Source organism: Schistocerca serialis, chromosome 5 (genome assembly GCF_023864345.2).
Source record: "Schistocerca serialis cubense isolate TAMUIC-IGC-003099 chromosome 5, iqSchSeri2.2, whole genome shotgun sequence".
NCBI classification, from domain to species: Eukaryota; Metazoa; Arthropoda; class Insecta; order Orthoptera; family Acrididae; genus Schistocerca; species Schistocerca serialis.
Genome location: NC_064642.1, coordinates 385,165,028 through 385,187,642, shown reverse-complemented (window position 1 = coordinate 385,187,642; position 22,615 = coordinate 385,165,028). Strand labels below are relative to the sequence as shown.

The 22,615-nt window shown below is 42.3% G+C and overlaps 1 protein-coding gene across 1 annotated transcript in view; it reads left to right on the top strand.

Moving 5' to 3' along the window:
* The window catches only part of LOC126481276 (uncharacterized), a 147,129-nt gene that overhangs the window by 65,574 nt on the left and 58,940 nt on the right, over nucleotides 1–22,615 (top strand). Inside the window, exons 6-8 of the mRNA XM_050104908.1 lie at nucleotides 6,202–6,358; nucleotides 6,503–6,606; nucleotides 18,162–18,344. Of these exons, the coding sequence (XP_049960865.1) occupies nucleotides 6,202–6,358; nucleotides 6,503–6,606; nucleotides 18,162–18,344 (444 nt within the window). The remainder of the gene's footprint in view (nucleotides 1–6,201; nucleotides 6,359–6,502; nucleotides 6,607–18,161; nucleotides 18,345–22,615) is intronic.

Sequence of the window (22,615 nt, the reverse complement as noted above, 5' to 3'; positions counted from 1 at the left end):
AACCCACATCCCCCATTGTACACCTCTGTTCCGTCCCCCCATCACTCTCTTCATCACATGGTCCAACACCAAAAGAAATAGTGTTGGTGAAAGAATACGCCCTTGTTGTACTCCCGAATTAACTTGGAAAGGCTCTGTTAGTTCTCCATTATGTAGTACTAGGCATTCATAGTCTTCATACATTTCCTTGATGATGTTAATAATCTTTGTTGGAATGCCATATTTTGCAAGAGTATCCCACATGACTCTTCGATTGACAGAGTCGAAAGCCTTTTCAAAGTCAATGAAGGTAAGGTAGAGGGTGTGTTGCCACTCTGCACTTTGTTCCAGAATAATTCTGAGAGTATTGATAAGGTCCACACAGCTTTGATGTTTTCTAAAACCCACCTGCTCTCTCCACAGTTATGCTTCCACAGAATCCTTAATGCAGTTTAAAATGATCCTCGAAAATACCTTACTCAGTACAGACAATAAGGTAACGCCCCACCAGTTGTTGCAGTTAGTGACATCTCCTTTTTTGGGTATTTTCGTGATAACACCTCATTTCCAATCTGTTAGTAGTTTCTCCTCTGTCCATATCTTCTCTAAGAGGATGTGCAATAACTCGACAGTGGTGTCCAAGTCTGTTTTCAGCATCTCAGGTGTTATATTATCTGGTCCTGGTGCTTTCTCATTCTTGATCTGCTTCAGTGCTATCCAAATTTCTGCTTTCGTGCGTGCATTTACACCAGTGCTGGAACTAGGATCATTGTATTCTGTTTGTTCTTGTTGTTCTACCTCCCCATCGAGGTCTCTATTTAGAACTTCTTTGAAGTGTGACTTCCACCTATGTGATTGTTCTTCATGTGTAGTTAATATCTCCCCTTTCTTATTCCTTACTGGTCGGTTCCTCTGGAAGCTTTTCTTTGAGAGCATCATAGTGATACCATATAGTTCTTTCACATCCCCCCTCCATGCTGCCTGTTCTGCTCTATCAGCCTGTTCATCTATCCCTTTTCTGTGGTCTCTTCTCACACTCCTTTTCACTTCCTTATCCGCTGCTCTATAATCAGCTTGTGCCTGTGCTTTTTGTTGCCTGGTCCTGCTCTGATTTACTCTTCCCTTGGCCTCCTTTCTATGCGTGATTTTCCTCCAGGTATGTTTGGACATCCAATCTCTCCGCAGGTGATTTTTAAAGCCAAGTTGTCTCTCACTCTCTTCCACAAAAGTATTCTTAACTTCTGTCCACATTTCCTTCATGTCCTTATCCTCAGCCATCTCCGGTCCAGCACCTGGAATCTATTCTGGAGTTCCAGCTGGAACCCATCAGCTATCTGTGGATCTTTCAGTTTACCTACATTAAGTCTTCTATTCCTTGGCTCAAATTTCTTTCTGGAAGCCACACTCTTCATTCGGAAACTGGCAGTAATACGATGGTGGTTGCTACTTCCGTCTGCTCCTCTTCTATTCCGCACATCTTCCAGGCTTCTCCTGAGCGTCCTGGATACTGCAGTGTGGTCAGTTTGATTTTCTGTAGTATGATCTGGGGATACCCATGTTATCTTATGACATCTCCGATGAGGAAACAAGCCCCTCGTATTACAAAGCCATGGCTCGCCTAGAAGTCACTAAATCTTTCCCGATTATCATTCATTTCACCCAAGCCACATACCCCCATTACCTGTTCCAAACACTCATTGTTATCTCCCACCTTGGCATTTATGTCGTCCATAACAATGAGGATATCTTTCTTGCTCACTTTCCTTACAGTCTCTCGCAGCAGGTAATAGAACTCCTCCTTCTTCTCAGTCTCTGATGTCTCTGTGGGGGCATAGCATTGGTTAAGTGTCACGTTTTGGACCTTCGTCTTAAATCTGGCAGTCATGATCCTACTGGACGCTGATCTCCGTTGTAGAAGGCTCTTCTTTACTACCTTGGTCAACAATAGCCCAACTCCATCCTGGTGTTCCTCTTCCTCTTTACATCCTGAATATATTCACTCACTTAATAAACTGAAAACAAATCCATTATATAAAAATGGGTTCAGTGAAGTTGTTTTCCTCCTCACGTAATAGTGCTGGACAGTAAATGCTGGGGAGGTACTGCCTTGTCTGTAAACTGTAAAGTGAGCAGCACTCGTGGGGGAAGTTGCCTTTTCTGGAAGAGAACTATAGCTGCCATACAGGATGATGAAGAGTAATTTCCTCCCTAACAGTGTATAACAGTATGCAGAGATTTAGGTAGATTCTGTCTGCGTGCATGTCTTGCATTAGTACTATTAGTTTTTCATGGTCTCCAATGTACTTAACCGTTTAAGAACTCTAACATTGCAGGGTCTGACCCATTTAGTACTTTTTTTTCCTGGTGGCAACATTGTCATGAGTAGTCATTGTTCATAGTCGATTGGATCTATTTTACCTTTGATATATTTTTATCAGGATGATGTAATATCATTAAACTTTACAGTAGAGTTACAACTTGGTGGGAAATATAACAGTTGTAGTTTCTCCTTGCTTTCAGATGCTCACATTAACAACGTAGCAAGGGTATGGCATTCCCGGGTAAGTGTGCTATCAACTAAACTATCAAAGCATGACTCACAACCTGCCCTCACAGCCTTACTTCCACCAGTACCTTAGTCAGCACACACTCCGCTGCAGAGTGAAAATTCATTATTGATAGCTAAGCTATGTTTGCTGATGTTATAATTCCATGTCAGTCCATCATACAGGATGCTTACCCCTCTTCAGGAACCAAATTTTAGTCTTTACGACTGAGGGATGCAAACCACTCCACCACAGCAATGCCCAGTATTTATTTTGTGCAACCATAGAAAATCTGAGTTGTTTTCTAATTTGTAATGTATTTTAGTGATATTCAAAATCTTGAAGTTCTATAGGAACAATGTTGGATTGAGCTTTGTGACTTGCTCAGCAAGAATACACGAGTTGGCGATATATCCTCGACTTCTGGGATCATAGTTGCTTTTGAATGTATCTGAAAGAAAATAGAATATAAAGAAGAAGTTGTACTTCCTGTAGTATGTCTAATGTTGTCTTTGACAAGTCCAATGGGTTGCAATATGTGCTTGTAGTATATTCGTAGGTTCCTAATGTAATATTGGTACATGAAATTGGCATTCATGGAATAGGATCTCTCAGATTTTCTTGATATCATTGATTAATGGTGTGCTTCAAGGAGTTCTTCCAAGTTGTTGTTTCCATTTTATGCACAATATTTCGACAACCGACTCAGCCACTTCTTCAGGTGTTGAGAGTTTTGCTGTTATATGCACTCGTGTTGTGGACATCAGGAGGCAGACTCAGCTATAAATGGAAGCACCAGACATACAGTAGTTCACAGTCTCGTTGGAGTCCAGAGAGCACATACACAGAGCAGTAAAATTTCTACCGCCTGAAGAAGATGGCTCTTGGAATATTGTGCATGAAATGGAAACTACAACTCGGCACAACACCTGGAAATGCATAGAATAATTGTTGTCTATCCTCAAGCATCATCTAGTTTAGGTTTTTCAGCAGTCCTTCTTTCAGCCGGAAGCACACAGGGTAACTGCTGTCTATCCTCAGGCATCATCCAGTTTTATTTTTTCAGTAGTCCTTCTTTGTATAAACTCAATATCTCCTGTTAGTCCTATATAGTGTGGGTCTGACACACGTAAGTAATATTCTAGGATGAGTCACATGAGTATTTTGTAAGCAGTAGTTGGACAGCATTTTCTCAGTATCCTGCCAACAAATCGATGTCTGTTTTCCTATGATTGTTTGTATGTGATCATTCCATTTATTTCCCTCCAAATTCTAACATCACAGAATGCATAAGTTATCTGATTATAGTTGTGAGTCATTCCTATTACATTCATAGGATACTATGCTTTTGCATTTTGAGAAACTCCCAAAAGTATTTATATTCCTGTACATTTAAAACAAGTTGCCATCTTTTCACCACTTGGAAATCTTATCACAGTCTGACTGAATATTTTACAGTATTTTAAGACATTGCTTCATTGTAGGTAACTGTACCCCCTGCAAAAAGTTAAGAGTTCACTATTAATATCTTTGCGTGGTCATTAACACATGACAGGAACAATAAGAATCACAGCACACTTTCTGAGGCACACCTGAAGTCACTTCTGTATCTGTCAAAGAATCTCAATACATGATAACATTCTGTTTCATTTGTACCAAGAAATTTGCAATTCAGTCATTTATATGTTTGTACTTTTGTTATTAAGCTTTGGTGTGTTACTGAATCAAATACATTTCAGAAGTAGACACACACTGCATCAAAATGGTTGCCTCGATCTATGACTGTCTTGTGAGAGAAGTGTGAGTAGAGTTTTACACAACTGATGGTTTAGAAATCCATGCGATGTTGCAGAAATCTGTTCTGGTTGGCACATATGAGGTCAAATAGGTGTTATGTATTCTGTGCATGGTTTGTGTTGGTATGTTCCTTTTCTCCAAAAATTGGTTGGTTAGACATAGTATAGTTGTATCTAGTTGTAGAAATTACATATGAGACCTGTCTAAAAAGTATCTGACCTGTGGCCAGAAAAAATATTTCGAATACCTGATGGGGTTGGGATCCTAATCCCCTTCAAAGTAGGCCCCTTATGCTTGCATACACATTGCCCACTGATCCTTCCAGTGCCAGAAACACCTCTGGAAGTCTTCTTTTGGAATGATGTTCAGTTCCATTGTCATGTTCCGCATTATTTATTCTCTACTCTCAAAATGGGATCCTTTCAGTCGCATCTTGAAATTTGGAAACAACCAGAAGTCACAAGGAGAGTAGGGAGGTTGGTGAATGGCTATAATTCCATGTTTGGCCAAGAAATTTTGGATCAAGTGGGATGAATGTGTGGGGGTGTTGCCATGATGTAGTTGCCAGTTTTTCACCGTCCACATGTCTGGTCTTTTGTGCCGAACTACATCACGTAGTCATTGGAGAACATCTTGATAGTACTCCTTTGTCACTGTTTGTCCTCTCGGTGCGTATTCGTGATGCACAATTTCGTGGACATCAAACAAGACAGTCGGCATCACCTTGATTTGCTTCGCATCTGTCGCACTTTCTTCGGCCTTGGTAACTCGGGATGCTTCCATTGCGACGATTGTCTTTTTGTTTCTGGGTCATACCCATACACCCATGATCATATCCAGTTATCACAGTGTTCAGAAACCCAGGATCAGTGTTACTGGTGTCCAGAAAGTCCTGTGCAATGTCAAAATAAAGGTCTTTTTGTTCCGGTGACAACAACTTGGGCACAAATTTTGCAGCTACTCGGTGCAAGTTTGAATCATCACGCAAAATTGCATGTGCAGAATCTTTACTCGCTAGAACCTCTTGGGCAATCTCCTGCATTGTCAAACGACGATCTGCCATCACCAAGTTTTGCACCCTCTCAACAACAGCTGCACTCTGAGCAGTTTGGGGCCTGCCAGAACACTGGTCACCCTCCGCTGATGTCTGCCCATTTTTGAATTGGTTGAACCACTCCTTAATTTGTGTAACAACCATCACATCTTCTCCAAACATCTGCTGAATCTTACAAATTGTGTCGCTTTGAGAATCACCAAGCTTTTGACAAAATTTGATGCAGTATCTTTGCTCAACACCTTCAGTCATCTTGAGAGAATCGGTAATCCAACGAACGCATTGTGTAGCACGGCACTCAGTGATTGACAGGCAGTGACTGACGTGCTGGAAGGCAGGGACAAAATTCATGCATGCGCATAAAGGTCTCTTCCTTTACTGTGTACAGAGGTGCAGCACTATTGTCTCTATTTTGCACGGGAAAATCAAAGGTCAAATACTTTTTAGACGGACCTCGTAAAACTTCTTTTGAATATTTCTATCAAGGGAACTTCAGCTTATATTCACTCTGTATGCTTCATATCGAAAAGTTTTGTGTGCAATACAAACAACGGAAAGAATGAAGTTCACTTCTCACTGTATAGTTGGGGGCTGAGTGGTATAGATGCATCAACTACATGGTGAGTGGTTACATTTACTGCTTACATAGTGTATTTTTTACTAGAAAAGTTCTGATCTTATCTTCTACATAGATGTTATCAGATCACTGTAAAAGTGATAATGTTATTATAAACTACTTCATGGCCATTTCTTGATCACTATGAAACTAATGTTAATGTTAAATATATTTTGAAATGTATTTGAATGTAACTGTTTTCATTTTAGGAAATGTTTCATAGTGTCTTCAATATTACAAAGTACGGGTACATTAACATACTATCAGTAGTGTCTGCATATCCTGATATGCTCCACTGTTTTCGAGTGACTGATGAAGATTTTATTATTATTGAAGCTCCAGAAGGACTGGAAGAAAAAGATGATGGTAATTTTCTGTCTGCTCATTTTTTGTGATAATTGTCCTTATTGTATTATTTTAATCTAATTGAATGTTATTTTTATTATTTTTGTATAAGATGGAAGAATCTCACAGAAAAGTCTGTACACAACTTGTTATTTTTATTTGCAGATATTGATGTTCCAGAGGTACAAACAGTGAAGGATATGTTGATCTGGTTGATAAGCAACTTTCCAGATGGCCTGAGCAGTAGTGAAGTTGAACAAGCATTTGAGGTACTTGGCAGGCATTTAGATAGATGTAAGAGGCACTATAGCTCTGTTAACCATCACATACAGGCACATCTTCATTGTTAAATAATGAAATTTAAACACATTTGTTTCTGTGAAGAAGCCATAGTGTATATTTCTTAAATATTATGATGTAAAGATCTATGAGGTGTGTGTATTAAGTAAGTACCATTTTGAGATAAAAATAAAACAAGTAGTGTTTTCTTAGAAATTGTATTTTTACTTGAAAGCCAATAATTTAAACTACTTCCCTACATTATTCCCACCAACATTAAGGTAGTTATCATGTTGGACAATCAGCAGTGAATACCATCCTCATAGAAATCTGCCACCTGAACATAACTTTTGATAGTTTAAGTGTTTAATTGCATAAAGCACACTTCTTGACACTTGTGAGGAGTGGGATGGAACAGAAATAGGTGAGAGCTTTTAAAGGTGACCGTATGAATGTGCATGATGAGGAATGACGTGGATCAGTGATTACTGATGATTTGCTGCAAAAAGTTGATGAAAAAGCGAGAGAGAGCAGATGGTTTACGATTTTGATGCTATATGATGAGTTTCCTTAAGCGTCAAGAAGTGTGCTTTATGCAGTTGGTACAGAACATTTTGCTCAGGTGGCAAATTTTTACAATGGTATTATTGAAAGCTGGTTGTATGATGCAATAAACACCCTATTATTGTGGGGAATTATGTATTAAAGTAGATTAAAGACAGGTTTTCATGTAGAAATAAGATTACTAAGAAAGTCTACTTGCTTTATTTTTAGTACTAACTTTAAAAAAAAAAAAAAAAAAAACATGACTTGTATAACATGAGATATTATTTAGTGCCTTGTCTTTCAGATTGGTGATTTGTGGGGATTGTTAAAGTGTGTTCTGTGATTACACAGTCTGGAGAAGTGCATTGCCATAAACATTCCCGTTAGAAATCGAAACTGCGAACAAGAGGGATAGAAAAAATTCACATTTGCAAATAGTACCTCAGAATTTGAAAACATGAAATTACCTATTTCTTAGTGAATTGTATCCAGGTGAACTATTTTACTAAGGATACTTTGAAAGATCTTTATTTTCTGCAGAAAAATATAAAAAATGTAACCAATTTGTGGTTGCTGTTGTTGCACACTTCATGGCATATAGGAGGAGAAACAATGGTGGTAGTTTCTATGTTCTGCAGCCTCAACTTCCAGATTTCTTCTGCTGGTGATTGCAGCCACGAAATTAAGAGCCGCTTGTTACTTGGTAGAAAAGCAATGCCCAGCCTTTATAAGGTTTTAAGGAGTAGGGACATAACTTGAACAACAAGGATCCTTATAGTAAGGGCTAAGATCTTTCCAGTTGTGATGTACAAATGGCATAGAATAAACACCTGTGAACTATGGTTTTGAAGGGAACTCCTTAGAACTCCATTGACCACAAAAAGAATGTATAGGTCAGTATTACTGCAAATAAAACCAGACTGTTTCTCAGAAGGTCTGTTCCTAAAACAAAACTGACCTACTTTGTGCACAATATGAGAAAACATTGATTCTTTGGAAAAGACCATAATGCATGGAAAGATGAAAGGCAAAGGAGAAGAGGGCAGCAAATGATGAGATGGGTTCGTGGCATCTAAGAAGTAATAAATTCCATTTGTGACTCTGTCAAATAACAGTAGAGCTCAGGTCTGAACTACCTCATTTATGACACTGCCAACCTCAGCAAGCAATTGCTCAGTAGCTGTTACCAAATGATTTGTGCTGTGCATTGCTCATTGTATTCGTCTCTTATGTTCCATTGAGTGAAGCGACTTATCCTGGTCCATCACGGAGTTTGATTATGACCTTCACAACACTAGAAAGTATTGACCATTCTATGACCATGTGGCAGTTCTCCTCTCACAGAAACACAGAACAGAGTGTGCCCTGCAATAGGGAGGCAGGCTTGTTTCCCTGCACTGCTCGTCTCCCCCACCCCTCTGGCAGTCATAATTCTAGTTTGTTTAGGATCTCAGTAGACTGTCAGTTAATAACGTCCACACTTGCACTATAAAAACCAGAATACCAAAATATTATATAGAATACCAATATTTCAACCATGCCAAAAGCCTTCTCCTAACATGTGAATTAAGTTATTTTTTATCTTATATCCGTGCTAAGTACCTTGTTGGTTCTGTCTGTGGCATTGTCAGGTACTGGTTGCGTGGCTATGAATACCCATGAAAAATTGCAAATAATATTCTGAAAATACTGCAATTATCAAATTGAGTGGGAAAAGAAAAATAATCTCGAGGGAACATCTCAAATTGGAGTGGCACTCTGTTCACCGAGGGTAAAATGCAGCAGCTTCCTGACACTCTCTACAACATGACAGTCATGACCCCATTGTCTATTTCACCAAACGTGCCATCTGGATTGTTCCCCCAGAAACCAGTTTCTCAGAACTCCACAGAAGGGAACTAGCGCTACAATGTGTCCTTGGTTCTTGCCACCCACATGGCATTAATTTACATTAATTTCTTCCATCTCAGCATTTATTCACAGTAACTATTTCTTTCTTCACTCCATTTTAGTTTTATACATCTTTCATTTTCCACCTGTCCATTTTATTGTCCCCCCTCCCACCCCTGTTACATACTATGCACTTAGCTTTTCACTCTTATTAGCTCATGCATGATGTTTTAGCAATAATCTCTGTCTTACATATTACCTTGTCTTCAACCTTTAAGCTCTCAGGTTTTCAAATCTCATCCATTGCAGCCCCCAACAATCAGTCTTTCCTTCTCATTGTGTCCATTAAGCCTCCCCTGACCCGGGGTTCTGGGTGACTTTTCCAAACTCTACCCTTTTTCCTAAACCTCTCCAGCTCCCTTCCCTTCACCCCTTTTCCTCCCTCTTCAACTCTTCCACTGGAAAAAGGAGCCGCTGGTTCTGAGAGCTTGCATACATGAAACCTTTTTTAAATGTGTGTTGTCCTGCCACCACTTGGTGAGTAGATCTTTTATCCATCCAGTTTCATAATATTGTCAAAAATTGATTATGTTCATTGTTATATTAGCCCATGTGGTCATCATTCTTTCTTATGTAACCCTCTTGTCAGTCTTTGTCGTTGTCTGTCTTGTTCAAACTGTCATCTGTTTTCTACATTAGTGTTTCCTACTACTTGTTTATTTATCTGTACCACCCAGATTAATCAATGCTTTGCCCCAACGTCTTTTCTAGTACTGATTTCCATGCACGTAGACAGGTCCACCGTTATTTATGAATTTGCGTATTACAATTCCATTGTAATCAATGAACTTGCCTATTAATATTTGTTTTCAGTTCACTACACTGCAAGACCTTGTCCTCATCGTCTTTTGTTGATTTATTTGCAAATTTGACGGCTATTTTCTCTCCCACCCCCCTCATACCTTGCTTACACGTAATTCTTTCATGTTTTTGTGCATTTATTTTGGGCCGAAGTGCTCTGCTCGACTTTTACTGCTGTCTCCTACATTACTTTATTTGCCACCAAAGTAGCTAACATTTTCTCTTATGACTTTCTGTTTGCTCGGTTTTTAAAATTTTGTCTCTGTTCCTGACTTCCCCTATCAATTTTTTCTTTTACATTCATTTGTTCGTATCATACAGACCATTTCTATGGCAAGAAATTCTCGCCCACTCATTACTTCTAATTGACCATTGTCTGTTCTCATGATGTTTGTATGAATTTTTCTGATTTTTCTGAATTTTTTCCTTGCAGTTCTTCTGTTTTTCTATCTTTTCCCACCCTCTGCTTCCCTTTTTGCCACTCCCACCATTTCTAACTGTCCTCTCCTGCTGTGATGAATCCCATCACATATGACATCCATTCTTTTCGTAAACAGGCTTTTGCACTATCAAAACTATGGTCCCACATCCTGTTTCTTGAAACCCGCTTGTCCCTTGGAGTTACTCACAGTGGTATAACAGTGAAAGTTGCTGTTTCTGGATGTAATCCTACTCTACACTAGGCTCTTTTACAGTTTCAAATACAACAGTCTCTTGCACTCGTGCGGTTAATCTGTGATTTGCATGCCTCATTTGCCAATTTGCACTCACCAGACTTCACTCCTTCTAAAAACCATGCACTTAGCTCCCCTCACATTTCCTTCGATGGTATCATCCACTAAACCAACTCCAAATTGCAACAACATGCCAGACTTCACCTCAAAAAGCTATCCCACCTTCTCCTAAACTACCTCAACAGTGGTGTTTCACTTCCTGTCCCTCTGCAGCTCGCTAAACAGCCACACCGTCAGTCACCACTCCTCTTCTACTCTCCTACAAACGAAGTTTGGCAAACCTCCTTAACATCCCACAGCTTTCACCACTACCTCCCAGACCAATAATAACTCATAATCACAAGAACCAGTTACAACAGTATAGTGTTCTCAACCCCTCATCTAAAGTACTCTCCCCTCTTGAATTATCTGTATTATCCAAGGGTTTCACTTTTCAGCCTTAAACCTGCATTAAATCATGCTGCTTTGGTGAAGGATCTACTTTCCTTCACAGTAATGTCAATTGGAAATATGACTTTGCAACCCAATCCCAAAACCTTTCCAACAGCAGACCTGACATTGAACCCTGCCTTGAACAGTTTTGACCCCGATCTCAACTTGATTCACCACCACCACAACAAAATCATCCCTTACAAGCCTACCAAGAATTCATCACATCCAGAAATGCTTCAGAACCCATCCTCAGGTCCCTGCAAAAATGGTTCAAATGGCTCTGAGCACTATGGGACTTAACTTCTGAGGTCATCAGTCCCCTAGAACTTAGAACTACTTAAACCTAACTAACCTAAGGACATCACACACATCCATGCCTGAGGGAGGATTTGAATCTGTGACCGTAGCAGTCGCACAGTTCCAGACTGTAGCGCCTAGAACCGGTCGGCCACCCCGGCCGGCTCAGGTCCCTGCACCATGACCCTAACCTGTCCTCTGTAGAACTCTGGGTTCTGCATTCCCTAAAAGCTGACGACTCCCACATCATCCTCCCAGCTGACAAAGGATTTATCAGTGTGTTACTGTACCGACTGGAGTATGTTAGTGAAGGTCTAAGCCAGCTCTACATACAGTGTCTGTCTTCAAGATCCCATCTCTGGATTCCAACTGACCTAAAGTCCCTCCTTAAAACCTCAGGCCCCTCACAAGGACTAAAACCTCAATCCATGCAACTTCTTACCCTACCCAAACCATGCACCCCAACCTTTTACCTTCTTCCTAAAATCCACAAACCCAATCATCCTGGCCATCTTGTTGTTGCTGGCTTCAAAGCACTCACCGAATATGTATCTGCCTTAGTTGATCAGCACCTGCAGCCCATAGTACAAAGACTTCTCTCCTATACTAAAGACTCCAACCATTTCCTAGATTGTCTGAAATCCCTGCCCATCCCACTCCCAGCACACACCTTGCTTGTCGCTATTGATGCTATCTCCATCTACACTCCTGGAAATTGAAATAAGAACACCGTGAATTCATTGTCCCAGGAAGGGGAAACTTTATTGACACATTCCTGGGGTCAGATACATCACATGATCACACTGACAGAACCACAGGCACATAGACACAGGCAACAGAGCATGCACAATGTCGGCACTAGTGCAGTGTATATCCACCTTTCGCAGCAATGCAGGCTGCTATTCTCCCATGGAGACGATCGTAGAGATGCTGGATGTAGTCCTGTGGAACGGCTTGCCATGCCATTTCCACCTGGCACCTCAGTTGGACCAGCGTTCGTGCTGGACGTGCAGACCGCGTGAGACGACGCTTCATCCAGTCCCAAACATGCTCAATGGGGGACAGATCCGGAGATCTTGCTGGCCAGGGTAGTTGACTTACACCTTTTAGAGCACGTTGGGTGGCACGGGATACATGCGGACGCGCATTGTCCTGTTGGAACAGCAAGTTCCCTTGCGGGTCTAGGAATGGTAGAACGATGGGTTCGATGACGGATTGGATGTACCGTGCACTATTCAGTGTCCCCTCGACGATCACCAGTGGTGTACGGTCAGTGTAGGAGATCGCTCCCCACACCATGATGCCGGGTGTTGGCCCTGTGTGCCTCGGTCGTATGCAGTCCTGATTGTGGCGCTCACCTGCACGGCGCCAAACACGCATACGACCATCATTGGCACCAAGACAGAAGCGACTCTCATCGCTGAAGACGACACGTCTCCATTCGTCCCTCCATTCACGCCTGTCGCGACACCACTGGAGGCGGGCTGCACGATGTTGGGGTGTGAGCGGAAGACGGCCTAACGGTGTGCGGGACCGTAGCCCAGCTTCATGGAGACGGTTGCGAATGGTCCTCGCCGATACCCCAGGAGCAACAGTGTCCCTAATTTGCTGGGAAGTGGCGGTGCGGTCCCCTACGGCACTGCGTAGGATCCTACGGTCTTGGCGTGCATCTGTGCGTCGCTGCGGTCCGGTCCCAGGTCGACGGGCACGTGCACCTTCCGCCGACCACTGGCGACAACATCGATGTACTGTGGAGACCTCACGCCCCACGTGTTGAGCAATTCGGCGGTACGTCCACCCGGCCTCCCGCATGCCCACTATACGCCCTCGCTCAAAGTCCGTCAACTGCACATACGGTTCACGTCCACGCTGTCGCGGCATGCTACCAATGTTAAAGACTGCGATGGAGCTCCGTATGCCACGGCAAACTGGCTGACACTGACAGCGGCGGTGCACAAATGCTGCGCAGCTAGCGCCATTCGACGGCCAACACCGCGGTTCCTGGTGTGTCCGCTGTGCCGTGCGTGTGATCGTTGCTTGTACAGCCCTCTCGCAGTGTCCAGAGCAAGTATGGTGGGTCTGACACACCGGTGTCAATGTGTTCTTTTTTCCATTTCCAGGAGTGTATATCAACATCGCCCACGTATATGGACTGTCTGTTGCTGTATGTTTCCTCAGTGCCCACCTGATTCCAAACTTATGACATTCTTCCTGCCACCCTTAATCAACTTTATACATACCATCAACTACTTCACCTTTGAGTTACAGACATACAAACAGATCAGGGGTGCGGCTGTGGGAACCAGGAAAGACCCCTCCAAGCAACCCACGACAATCCTGTCCAGTATAAGTCTCCCATGACCTGGGTATTGGATGACTTTTCTGAACTCAACCCTTTTCCTAAACCTCTCCAGTTCCTTTGTCTTCACCCTTCTACCTTCCCCTTCAATCCTTCTGCAGGAAGGAGATTTCATTAGACATAATTACCCCACCTAGCTAGTTAAAAAGCATCACGTCCAATCCTGGTATTGCTGACTCCTCCAAAAAACAACTTTTGAAGACACCATTTGTCACTCACCATTATCTTGGTATTGTCTGTCTTAATCAGCTACTTAAACAAGGCCATGACTTTCTAAAATCATGCCCTGAAATGAGATTCATTCTGTCTGAGATTTTGCCCACAACACCTACAATAGCTTTTTGTCGTCCTCCCAATCTCCGCAATGTTCTTGTCAGAAATGATGCTCAGCTGTTCTGTTTTCATGTTGTTCTGTATATGCTATTGGTTACAAAACTAGCTACTAACAAAAATTTTGTACTGTTAATGATAACACAAACAACTTTCAGTTCAAGTTCACTGGCACCATAGACTGCAGTGATGCATCATAGGCTATACAGTGTTCTGAGTTTCTTATGGCGGAACAGGAGGGAGATGGTGTTAGCAAGCTTGTTGAGTCCCTGCAACTCATTTTTGTCACATCGGTGCATTGCCGCTGCCAGTTGATTCCAATGTTGCCAGATAGAGGTAGATGTCTCATGGCATCGTACATGTGCCATTTTTAAGACTGCAGGAATTTTAAATAAGACACTGGATGTTATTGTATTGAAATGAAATGTTGTGTGGCGAGGGCCTCCTGGCAAGTATACCTGATTGCCTGGTGCAAGTCTTTTGAGGTGGTGCCACGTCGGCAACTTGTGCTGCAACCCAGTACTTGAGTGTAGAAAATCTCCAACTCAGCCGGGAATCTAACCCAGGCCCCCCGGCATGACAAGTTGGCTCGTTGTCCACTCAGCTGCAACGTGGACATTTTTATATTAATTTTGAATATGAAATGCACCTGAATTGTGGAGGCAATTTTTTAAAGAAAAAGAATGTCTTTTAGTTCTTAAAATATGGTAATAAATTTGAAGTAGAGAAAGCAGTAAATATAGTGAAAAGAGCTACCCTTTTTGATTTTGATAAATTCATTGCAAATGTGATTAAAGCACTTATTGAGCTCTGAAAACAGGTGTTATATAGAGCTATGATTGAGTTTTGGCAAGATAATTAATATCCAGTACTATAGCATTGTTATTTTTATGTTTAAGAAATGTGATTGGGAAAAGTCTACAATTTACGAGGTATAATCCTATAAACCTTCTGTTTCAAGAGTTGAAATTCCAAGCACTTGTCTAAAGAAATAGTTAAAACTAAAGAAACAAACTATACAGCCTGACAGCAGTGGGGTCTGATTCAAGATGGGGCTTGTTCCAGCTGCCCCTTCTTTTCTGTCTTAACCAAACTATCCATCATTTCTCCAAGAGGAGGGAACATACAAGTTCTGAAACCTGAGTATAGTTTTTTCCCTACTTTTAAGTGAATCTGTTGGTAAGTAGTTAGAATTTTGCTGGACGGGAATTCTATCTTGTTTTACAATCTTCTTAATTGAACTTTTATCCATTATGGATGGAAAACACAACTGAAATGAAGAGAGGTATTGAGAAATAGCTGCAACCAGTCACCATTTTTGACAGTTCGGTTTTTATTATGTCGTGGCTGGTTTCAAGTCATCAAATTTGCCTAGTGCTGTAGGATTAATGGAAATTTGTGTACCAGGATTAAACTTGTGAATCTTATCCTCTGATTAAAATTACTTTGTGATTGACTTTTCAGCAAGTCGAGTGGTAGGTGTCTGTCGTCAGCATATTGTAGTTGTTTCACAAGTGGCACATGCAGAGCCTTGTGAAGTGTGGCTGGCTACATGCCAGCAACACTGCCCCATGCTACTGTAGTCTGTCAACCAAAAAGTAATTTTAGTTGGAGTTTAATAACTCTAATGCATTCAAGTCGACCTTATGAGGTAACTAATTCCTAATACCTCACCACACTGAGAATGTATGTTTTTTTTTTTTTTTTTCTGCCTTGCCACAGCTGTGCAACAACCCCCACAATGTTACAATCATTGAAACTCTAATGGCAAGTAGCTAGGTGACTTGAAACCAGTTATGGTATAATAAAAGTTGAACCATCATAAAAGGCGACTGTTTGCAGTTATTTCTGAAAACCTTTATAATTGAATTTTGCTTTTTAATACAGTAAACCTTCTGTTTCACTAGTTTAGCTATGCAATTTATGGTAGCCTTTAATGTTTGCTTGTTTTTGCTGTTGACTGACTGCTCATTCAGTGCTTATATCTGCTGCCTCAGCTTCAGTTGTCACTCAGGATGAACAAGAATCCATATGAAAGCTGCATGAAACAGTGACAGTTTGAGTCTACACTTGATTGAAAGCAAATGCCATTGTGTGTGATGTCATTTATTTTGTTAATATCCTGTGTGCATGTTTTTAAGGTCATGCAAAAGAATTAGACTGACATACATTGTTTATAAACTACTAATCACGTAATTAAACCAGTTCCAATAAAATTCAAAATGCAATGTAGAAAGCAGCAGCAGAATTATTGAATTCACTTCTCTAAAGTGGTAAGGAGTTACATATTAAATCATAAGCAAGAACAAATGGGCTCTGAGAGGAATATGGGTGGTAATACTGTAAGTGCATAGGAATGGAGGAATGGATTTGTGCCATACATGTCTACCACGGACTTAATCTTTATTATGTGAAAGCCCTTTGAAAAGTTTTGAAAGAGGAGCAAGGCAGTTGTAACATATTTTTTAGCACACAAAAATGAAGGCGATAAACTGATACAGATGTAATGTCCAGAAAAGTCAATCTAATCCTTCAAAATGTAGTGGACCTAAACAGCAAAATAAAATGTTGTGACGCAAGATTACATACTACCAAAAAAAACCTACTCTGAGACCTTATGAAGGCATATGGCCATCCACAAAGCAGACATATATAGAAATTTGTAAAAGATAAGGGAGCACTAAATAAGTTCCTATCGGTCAAGAAAAGAACAACCAGTTTGTGTATCCTTCGAAGATCAAATTATGGTTTTCATTGCTATAGTGAATGTAGTAGAATAGACAGTAATGAGAAAGAACTGCAGTAAATGTTTTATTATTCACCTGTACTGTGATGATAGAGAGGGAAACAGAAGCAAAAATTCTGAGTGAACTACTGTAGATATTGGTGAATCACTATCTCTGAGACTTGACCTAAAGTCATACAGAGTTAACTTATCAATGTGGAGAAATATTTGGCAGTTCCTTTGGAAGTCGGAAATGAAGAAATAATTTCATGGAAAACTTAAAATGTTAAGGTTTTTATTTTGATGATATAAATTTGGTATTCAATTCTAGATTAAAATGTCATCTAGAATGTACCCGCCTTTTTTGTCAAGTACTACAAACCTGACTGGACAAGTAGGCAGTCATGTCTTAGTGAATGAAAATAAGTTCTTTGTTGTCATTACCTGGAGAAAAGATAAAATAAAAAAGTGTATTGTAAAATAGCAACTCACACTTAGAAAAAAAGAAGGCACACATTCCTCGCCAGGCCGTGGAGAGCCAATGGATGTCTGCAGGCCGTTGTGTCATCCCCTGCCTTACGGTGTCATGCAGGTGCAGTATCGAAGGGCACGTGGTCAGCCGGACATTTTGTAGACTTTCCAGACTGTGAAGTTGCTACTGCTCAGTCAAGTAGCTCCTAAATTTGCATCATGAGGCTGAGTGCACTCTGTATCAGTCCTCCAACCAATGGAAAATCGTTGGCAATAGTGGGAATTGAAATCGGATCATCCGCATGGCAGCCGTCTATACTGACCTCTCATCTTTGGAGGCAGACTTAGACTTCAAAAGTACATAGTAAATGCAATAGATTTGAAACAATGTGATGGTTTATTCATCTAGAATAAATAATTTTGAGTGGGATCCAGAGTCAGTATTTTGAAAGAATCGTAACTATATATGATCAAGAGTAATCCTCGTGATATTGGAAAAAACAAATTCTCAAAGCCATTGAAAAGGTACACACCAGTGTGGGTAATGTGAGCTAAGAACTTAGCTTGGACAGGAGAGATTAGTATAATTTTATATCCCTCATAATTCAGTTTGCAGCAACAGTATGTCAACTGTGATGCGTTTGTAGAAGACCATCATTATATTGGATTATTTGAGCTCTGAGTAATACATTCTACCCATTGGAAATGGGAAAAGTGCAGAATCTTTTAAAGTTGTATTGAAGATTCAAATGATGATAAATTAAAAAAAACTGAGCAAAATGTAAAGTAAATGGCAGAGCACCACTAATTGTGATAAAATTTTATGTTGTCTTTTTTGAACATTTTTTACTGGTCCTAATTAATAACATATACTCTAATTCCATTTTATTTGTCTGGCAGGTGCACTTTTTGAGAAGGCTTGAACCAACAGTGTTAGGATATAACAGTTTGGAGGATCTACTGCATCATTTGGAAAGTGAATCTTTGGTGACTCTGAGTACTGTGAAAAATGATATGTGGGTGTACCCTGTAACTACTTTTAGCAGCTGTAACTCATCTCTCCTAGACATAACACAGGAAGAGGTAAGATATGAGGTAGATTGCATTTCCTTGTTAATGATTGCAACTAGTTTGGGAGCATTATATTTTGTATAGGAACCACATAATTTTGCTTTGTTTCGTTAAGAAAAAAGCTCAGCAGTTTTGGTGAAACTGGATTCTTTTCAATGGAAGTTATCCGTTGCTCCAATTAATTCTCTTCACAGTTTAAATTCTGCCATTACTTCTCTTCTAACCCCCCCAGCCACCCCACCTTGCGGGTCCGGGGGTTAAAATAGGCCGAGGTATTCCTGCCTGTCATAAGAGGCGACTAAAAGGAGTCTCCCACTTTTCAGCCTTATAAGTTCATGTCCCATTTTATGGTTTGACCTGCCACTTCCCAAATTCTACAGAAGTGCGGGCCATATGGGAAGGATACTTTACATGCATCAGTAATCCATAGTGCCATTAGATTCAATGTCCTGCACCTCTTCTCGTTATGGCTTTGCATCTCCACCTGCAATTCAGATATTTGGGCAAGGACACTTTCTGGGTTACATCATCTTCTTCCGTTCCTGTTCTCTTTTGCCCCCATGACAATATTGGATTTCTCTGCGCCCAATATCCAGCACGGTAACCAGTCTGTTATGGTGGGGCCGTCATGTACCCATTTGGTGGTAGCCCCCTGACAACACAGGGATCGCACTGCTGATGCTGGAGCTGCAAACTCCCCATGCGTGCCAAGGAATAGGTGCCTATCTTCTTGGGGCATCAGGACTCCTGGCAGTGGCCATTGTACCAGGTGGCCTTTGGTGTGGCTAGGTGGCGCCCGTGGGGAGAGCCGCTGATCAGAGTGGGTGACATCAGGGCAGATGACCTGCAATGAAGTAGACCAAGTCATCTCTTGCTGGTGACTGAACGGTGCCAGCAGTCTCTAAGAAGGGAAAGATGCTGACAGGTATGACTGTAAATCGTTTCCCTCCCTCGCTACACCATGGGAGGAACATAGGGCTACAGAAAGAAGAGAGCTGTATTCGCCTCGATATTTAGTCTGTAGCAGAATGGGGACTCCATTCTACCTATGAAGCCTCAGTTTTTTGTTGAACATCTCGAGGATAAGTTTGGGGAAGTGACAGCACTCTCCAAGATGAGAAACGGTGCAGTATTGATTCAGACAGCCTTACTCGCCTGTGACCAGTTGGATGATATTCCTGTTTCCGTCACTCCCCATAAAAGGCTCCACATGATCCAAGGGATTATTTCCCACTGCGACCTCCTCTTGCAGTCTGACGAGCTCTGCACCAATTTAGAATGGCAGGGTGTTCATTTCATCCAGTGCTTTTACGGGGGACCCAAAGACAACAGGGTTGCTATTGGTGCCCTCATCTTGGCCCTTGAGGGTGATTCATTACCTGATAAGGTCAAAGTGATGCTTTACCGCTGTGACATTAAACCATATGTCCTTCCCCCCTATGCGGTGCTTTAAGTGCTGGAAATTTGGGCATATGTCTTCTCACTGCACTTCCAACACCATATGTCGAGATTGTGGACGTCCGCTGCATCCAAATACTACATGTGCGCCTCCACACACTTGTATTAACTGTGGAGAGCACCACTCCCCCTGCTCACCTGACTGCACAGTACTCCAAAAGGAGGGGAAAATCATGGCGTACAAGACCCTGGACCAGTTGACATACCAAGAGGCTAAATGTAAATTTGAAAGATTACACCCCATTCGGTTGACGTCCACATATGCTGCAGCTACTTCAACAATGCCGTCATGAGTGACAGTAGTTCCACACTCTGTGCCACGAACAGTGGTCCCTCTGGGCTGCCAGAATACATCTGCCCCCTTAGTGGTAGGAGGCAAATCTTCTTCCATTGCTCCCAAAGTACCTACTTCAGGAGCAATAACCCCCCCCCTCCTCCCTCCCCCCCAAGCACAGGGGACATCGGTCCTGTCCCCCCAGCCCGAGAAGCAACAGCCTCCTCCAGCTCCTCTCATGCGGCAGGGATCCCTTGGGACTATCTCTTCGAAGGACTCCACTAATGCCACAGTGGACACTCGCCAGTGGCTAAAGGAGCCGAAAGCTGCTGGACAAAGAGCTTCACGGTCTTCCTCTGTGTCTGAAGCTACTTTGAAGAAGTCCCTAAAGAGAAGTGAGAGGGCAGACAAACCAAGAAGAAGAATGTTAAGAAACAGGACTCTCCAGTGTCCCCAACACCACCACTCCCTAACAGTTCTGCATCTGAGGATGAGGTGGAGATTTTAGTGTCCCCTGAAGACCTGGATCTCACTGATGCCTCATTGGCAATAGCAATGGATACAGATACTCAGCTGGTGGCAGCAGTTGATACTGAGGCATAACCTGTCTCCTTGGTCACTACATGCCTTCCCGTTCCAGAAAGCATCATCATCCAGTGGAACAGCAGTGTTTGTTTCTTCCACCTGGTTGAATTACATCAGCTTTTAAGCATAACCCCTGCTTTTTGCATTGTCCTTCAGGAAACCTGGTTTTCTGCAATGTGGACCCCTGCCCTTCGTGGCAGTCAGGGGTACTACAAAAACTGTCCTGCCTGTGACAGACTTTCAGGTAGAGCTAGCATCTTTGTCCTTACCTCTGACTGTAGCGAACCTGTGCCCCTTCAAACACCTTTAGAAGCTGTGGCTGTCGACGGTGAGCACAACACAGGAAATTACCGTCTTTAACATCTACCTCCTTCCAGATGGTGATGTACCGCCCCATGTATTGGCTGCACTCATTTTGCAACTCACCCCACCTTTTCTCCTTCTGGGTGATTTTAATGCCCAGAACCCTTTGTTATGGGGTGGCACCAAGGTTACTGGCCAAGGCAAAGGTGTTGATCACCTAGTAAGTGAACTCGACCTTTGTCTCCCAAATACAAGTGCCCCCACGTATTTCAGTGTGGCACATGGCATCTGTTCAGCCATAGATCTCTCGGTTTGCCTCGGCACTTTCCCAGGTGGGCTCTTACCAAGGCTAACTGGGACACTTTCACATCCGCACCAAATGTTTACCCCCCAGGGGCTCAGCATTCATTTGCTGAGTACGGGCTTGGCGACCCCGGGGTCCTGAGCTGGGGACTGGTCAGCACCGCCAGTCTCCTGTCACCGTAACCCCGCATGACGCGGCGGTGGAATGTTGTGTGCTGTGGGGAATGGTAATCTTGGCTTGACCGCCTGGATTGCGAGGAAGGTAAACCTCTATAAAAACCCCTCAATCTTACGGTGTGCTGCGCGCCTATAAGATGCATGGCTGTTGGGGTGGAACAGTCGCAAGCGGGCAACCTCTGGGGCACCTGCCGCCCCCCAGTTGTATAAGGCTTACCTAGGCATGCGGGGCTCTGTCTAGGTGGACTTCTAGTTCCCTAGCTGCTCGTGGGACCGAGATGGAACCCTCGAACTTTTATTCTTCTCTTGCCAGCGGAAAGGGTGGACCGCTGGTGGGTTCTAACACCCAATCCAACAAGAGGACTCGTGTAGCCAGTCCTCCTGATTCAGGTAGTAGTAACAGAACACATGCTACTTCGCAGAATGTGTTTTTCATAATTAAAAGAAAAGATGGGAGTTTTGAAAAAGTTTCGCCATTTTATATACAGAAGGGCTTAGAAGGTATTGCTGGCACATTAAAATCTGTAAAGCGCTTGCGAAATGGCACCTTGTTGGTTGAAACATCTAGCTTCCAGCAAGTCCAGAACCTTCAGAAGCCACAGTTTCTTGGGGAGTTTGCGATAGAGACTGAATTTCACAACACCTTGAACTACAGCAAGGGTGTTGTGACTTGCAGAGATCTCGTTGACATTCCCCAAGACGAACTGAAGGCTGAATGGTCCCGGGAAGGAATTGTCGACGTGCAACACATTATGAAACGGGTGGATAGTGCTCTCATAAAGACTGGCTCATTTATCCTTACATTTAACACCACCAAATTGCCAGAGCATGTGAAGGCAGGTTTCCTACGTCTCATTGTACGGCCTTATTACCCCAACCCCATGCGGTGTTTTAAATGCCAACACTTTGGACACACTACTCTCGGCTGTAGAGGGGAAGCCACTTGCGAGAATTGTGGTAAAGCCGCCCATGAGGGAGTTGGTTGCTCCTCTCCTCCCAAGTGTGTCAACTGCTCTAGGGATCACCCTGTGTGGAGTAGGGAATGCAGAGTTTTCCTTGAGGAACGGAAGATCCAGGAACTAAAAACTACAAAACGCATCCCGTATGGTGAGGCGAAGAAAATCTACAAGTCCATGCAGCCGCCCACGTTCGCTGCTTCCTTTTCTTCCGTTCTCAAACAACC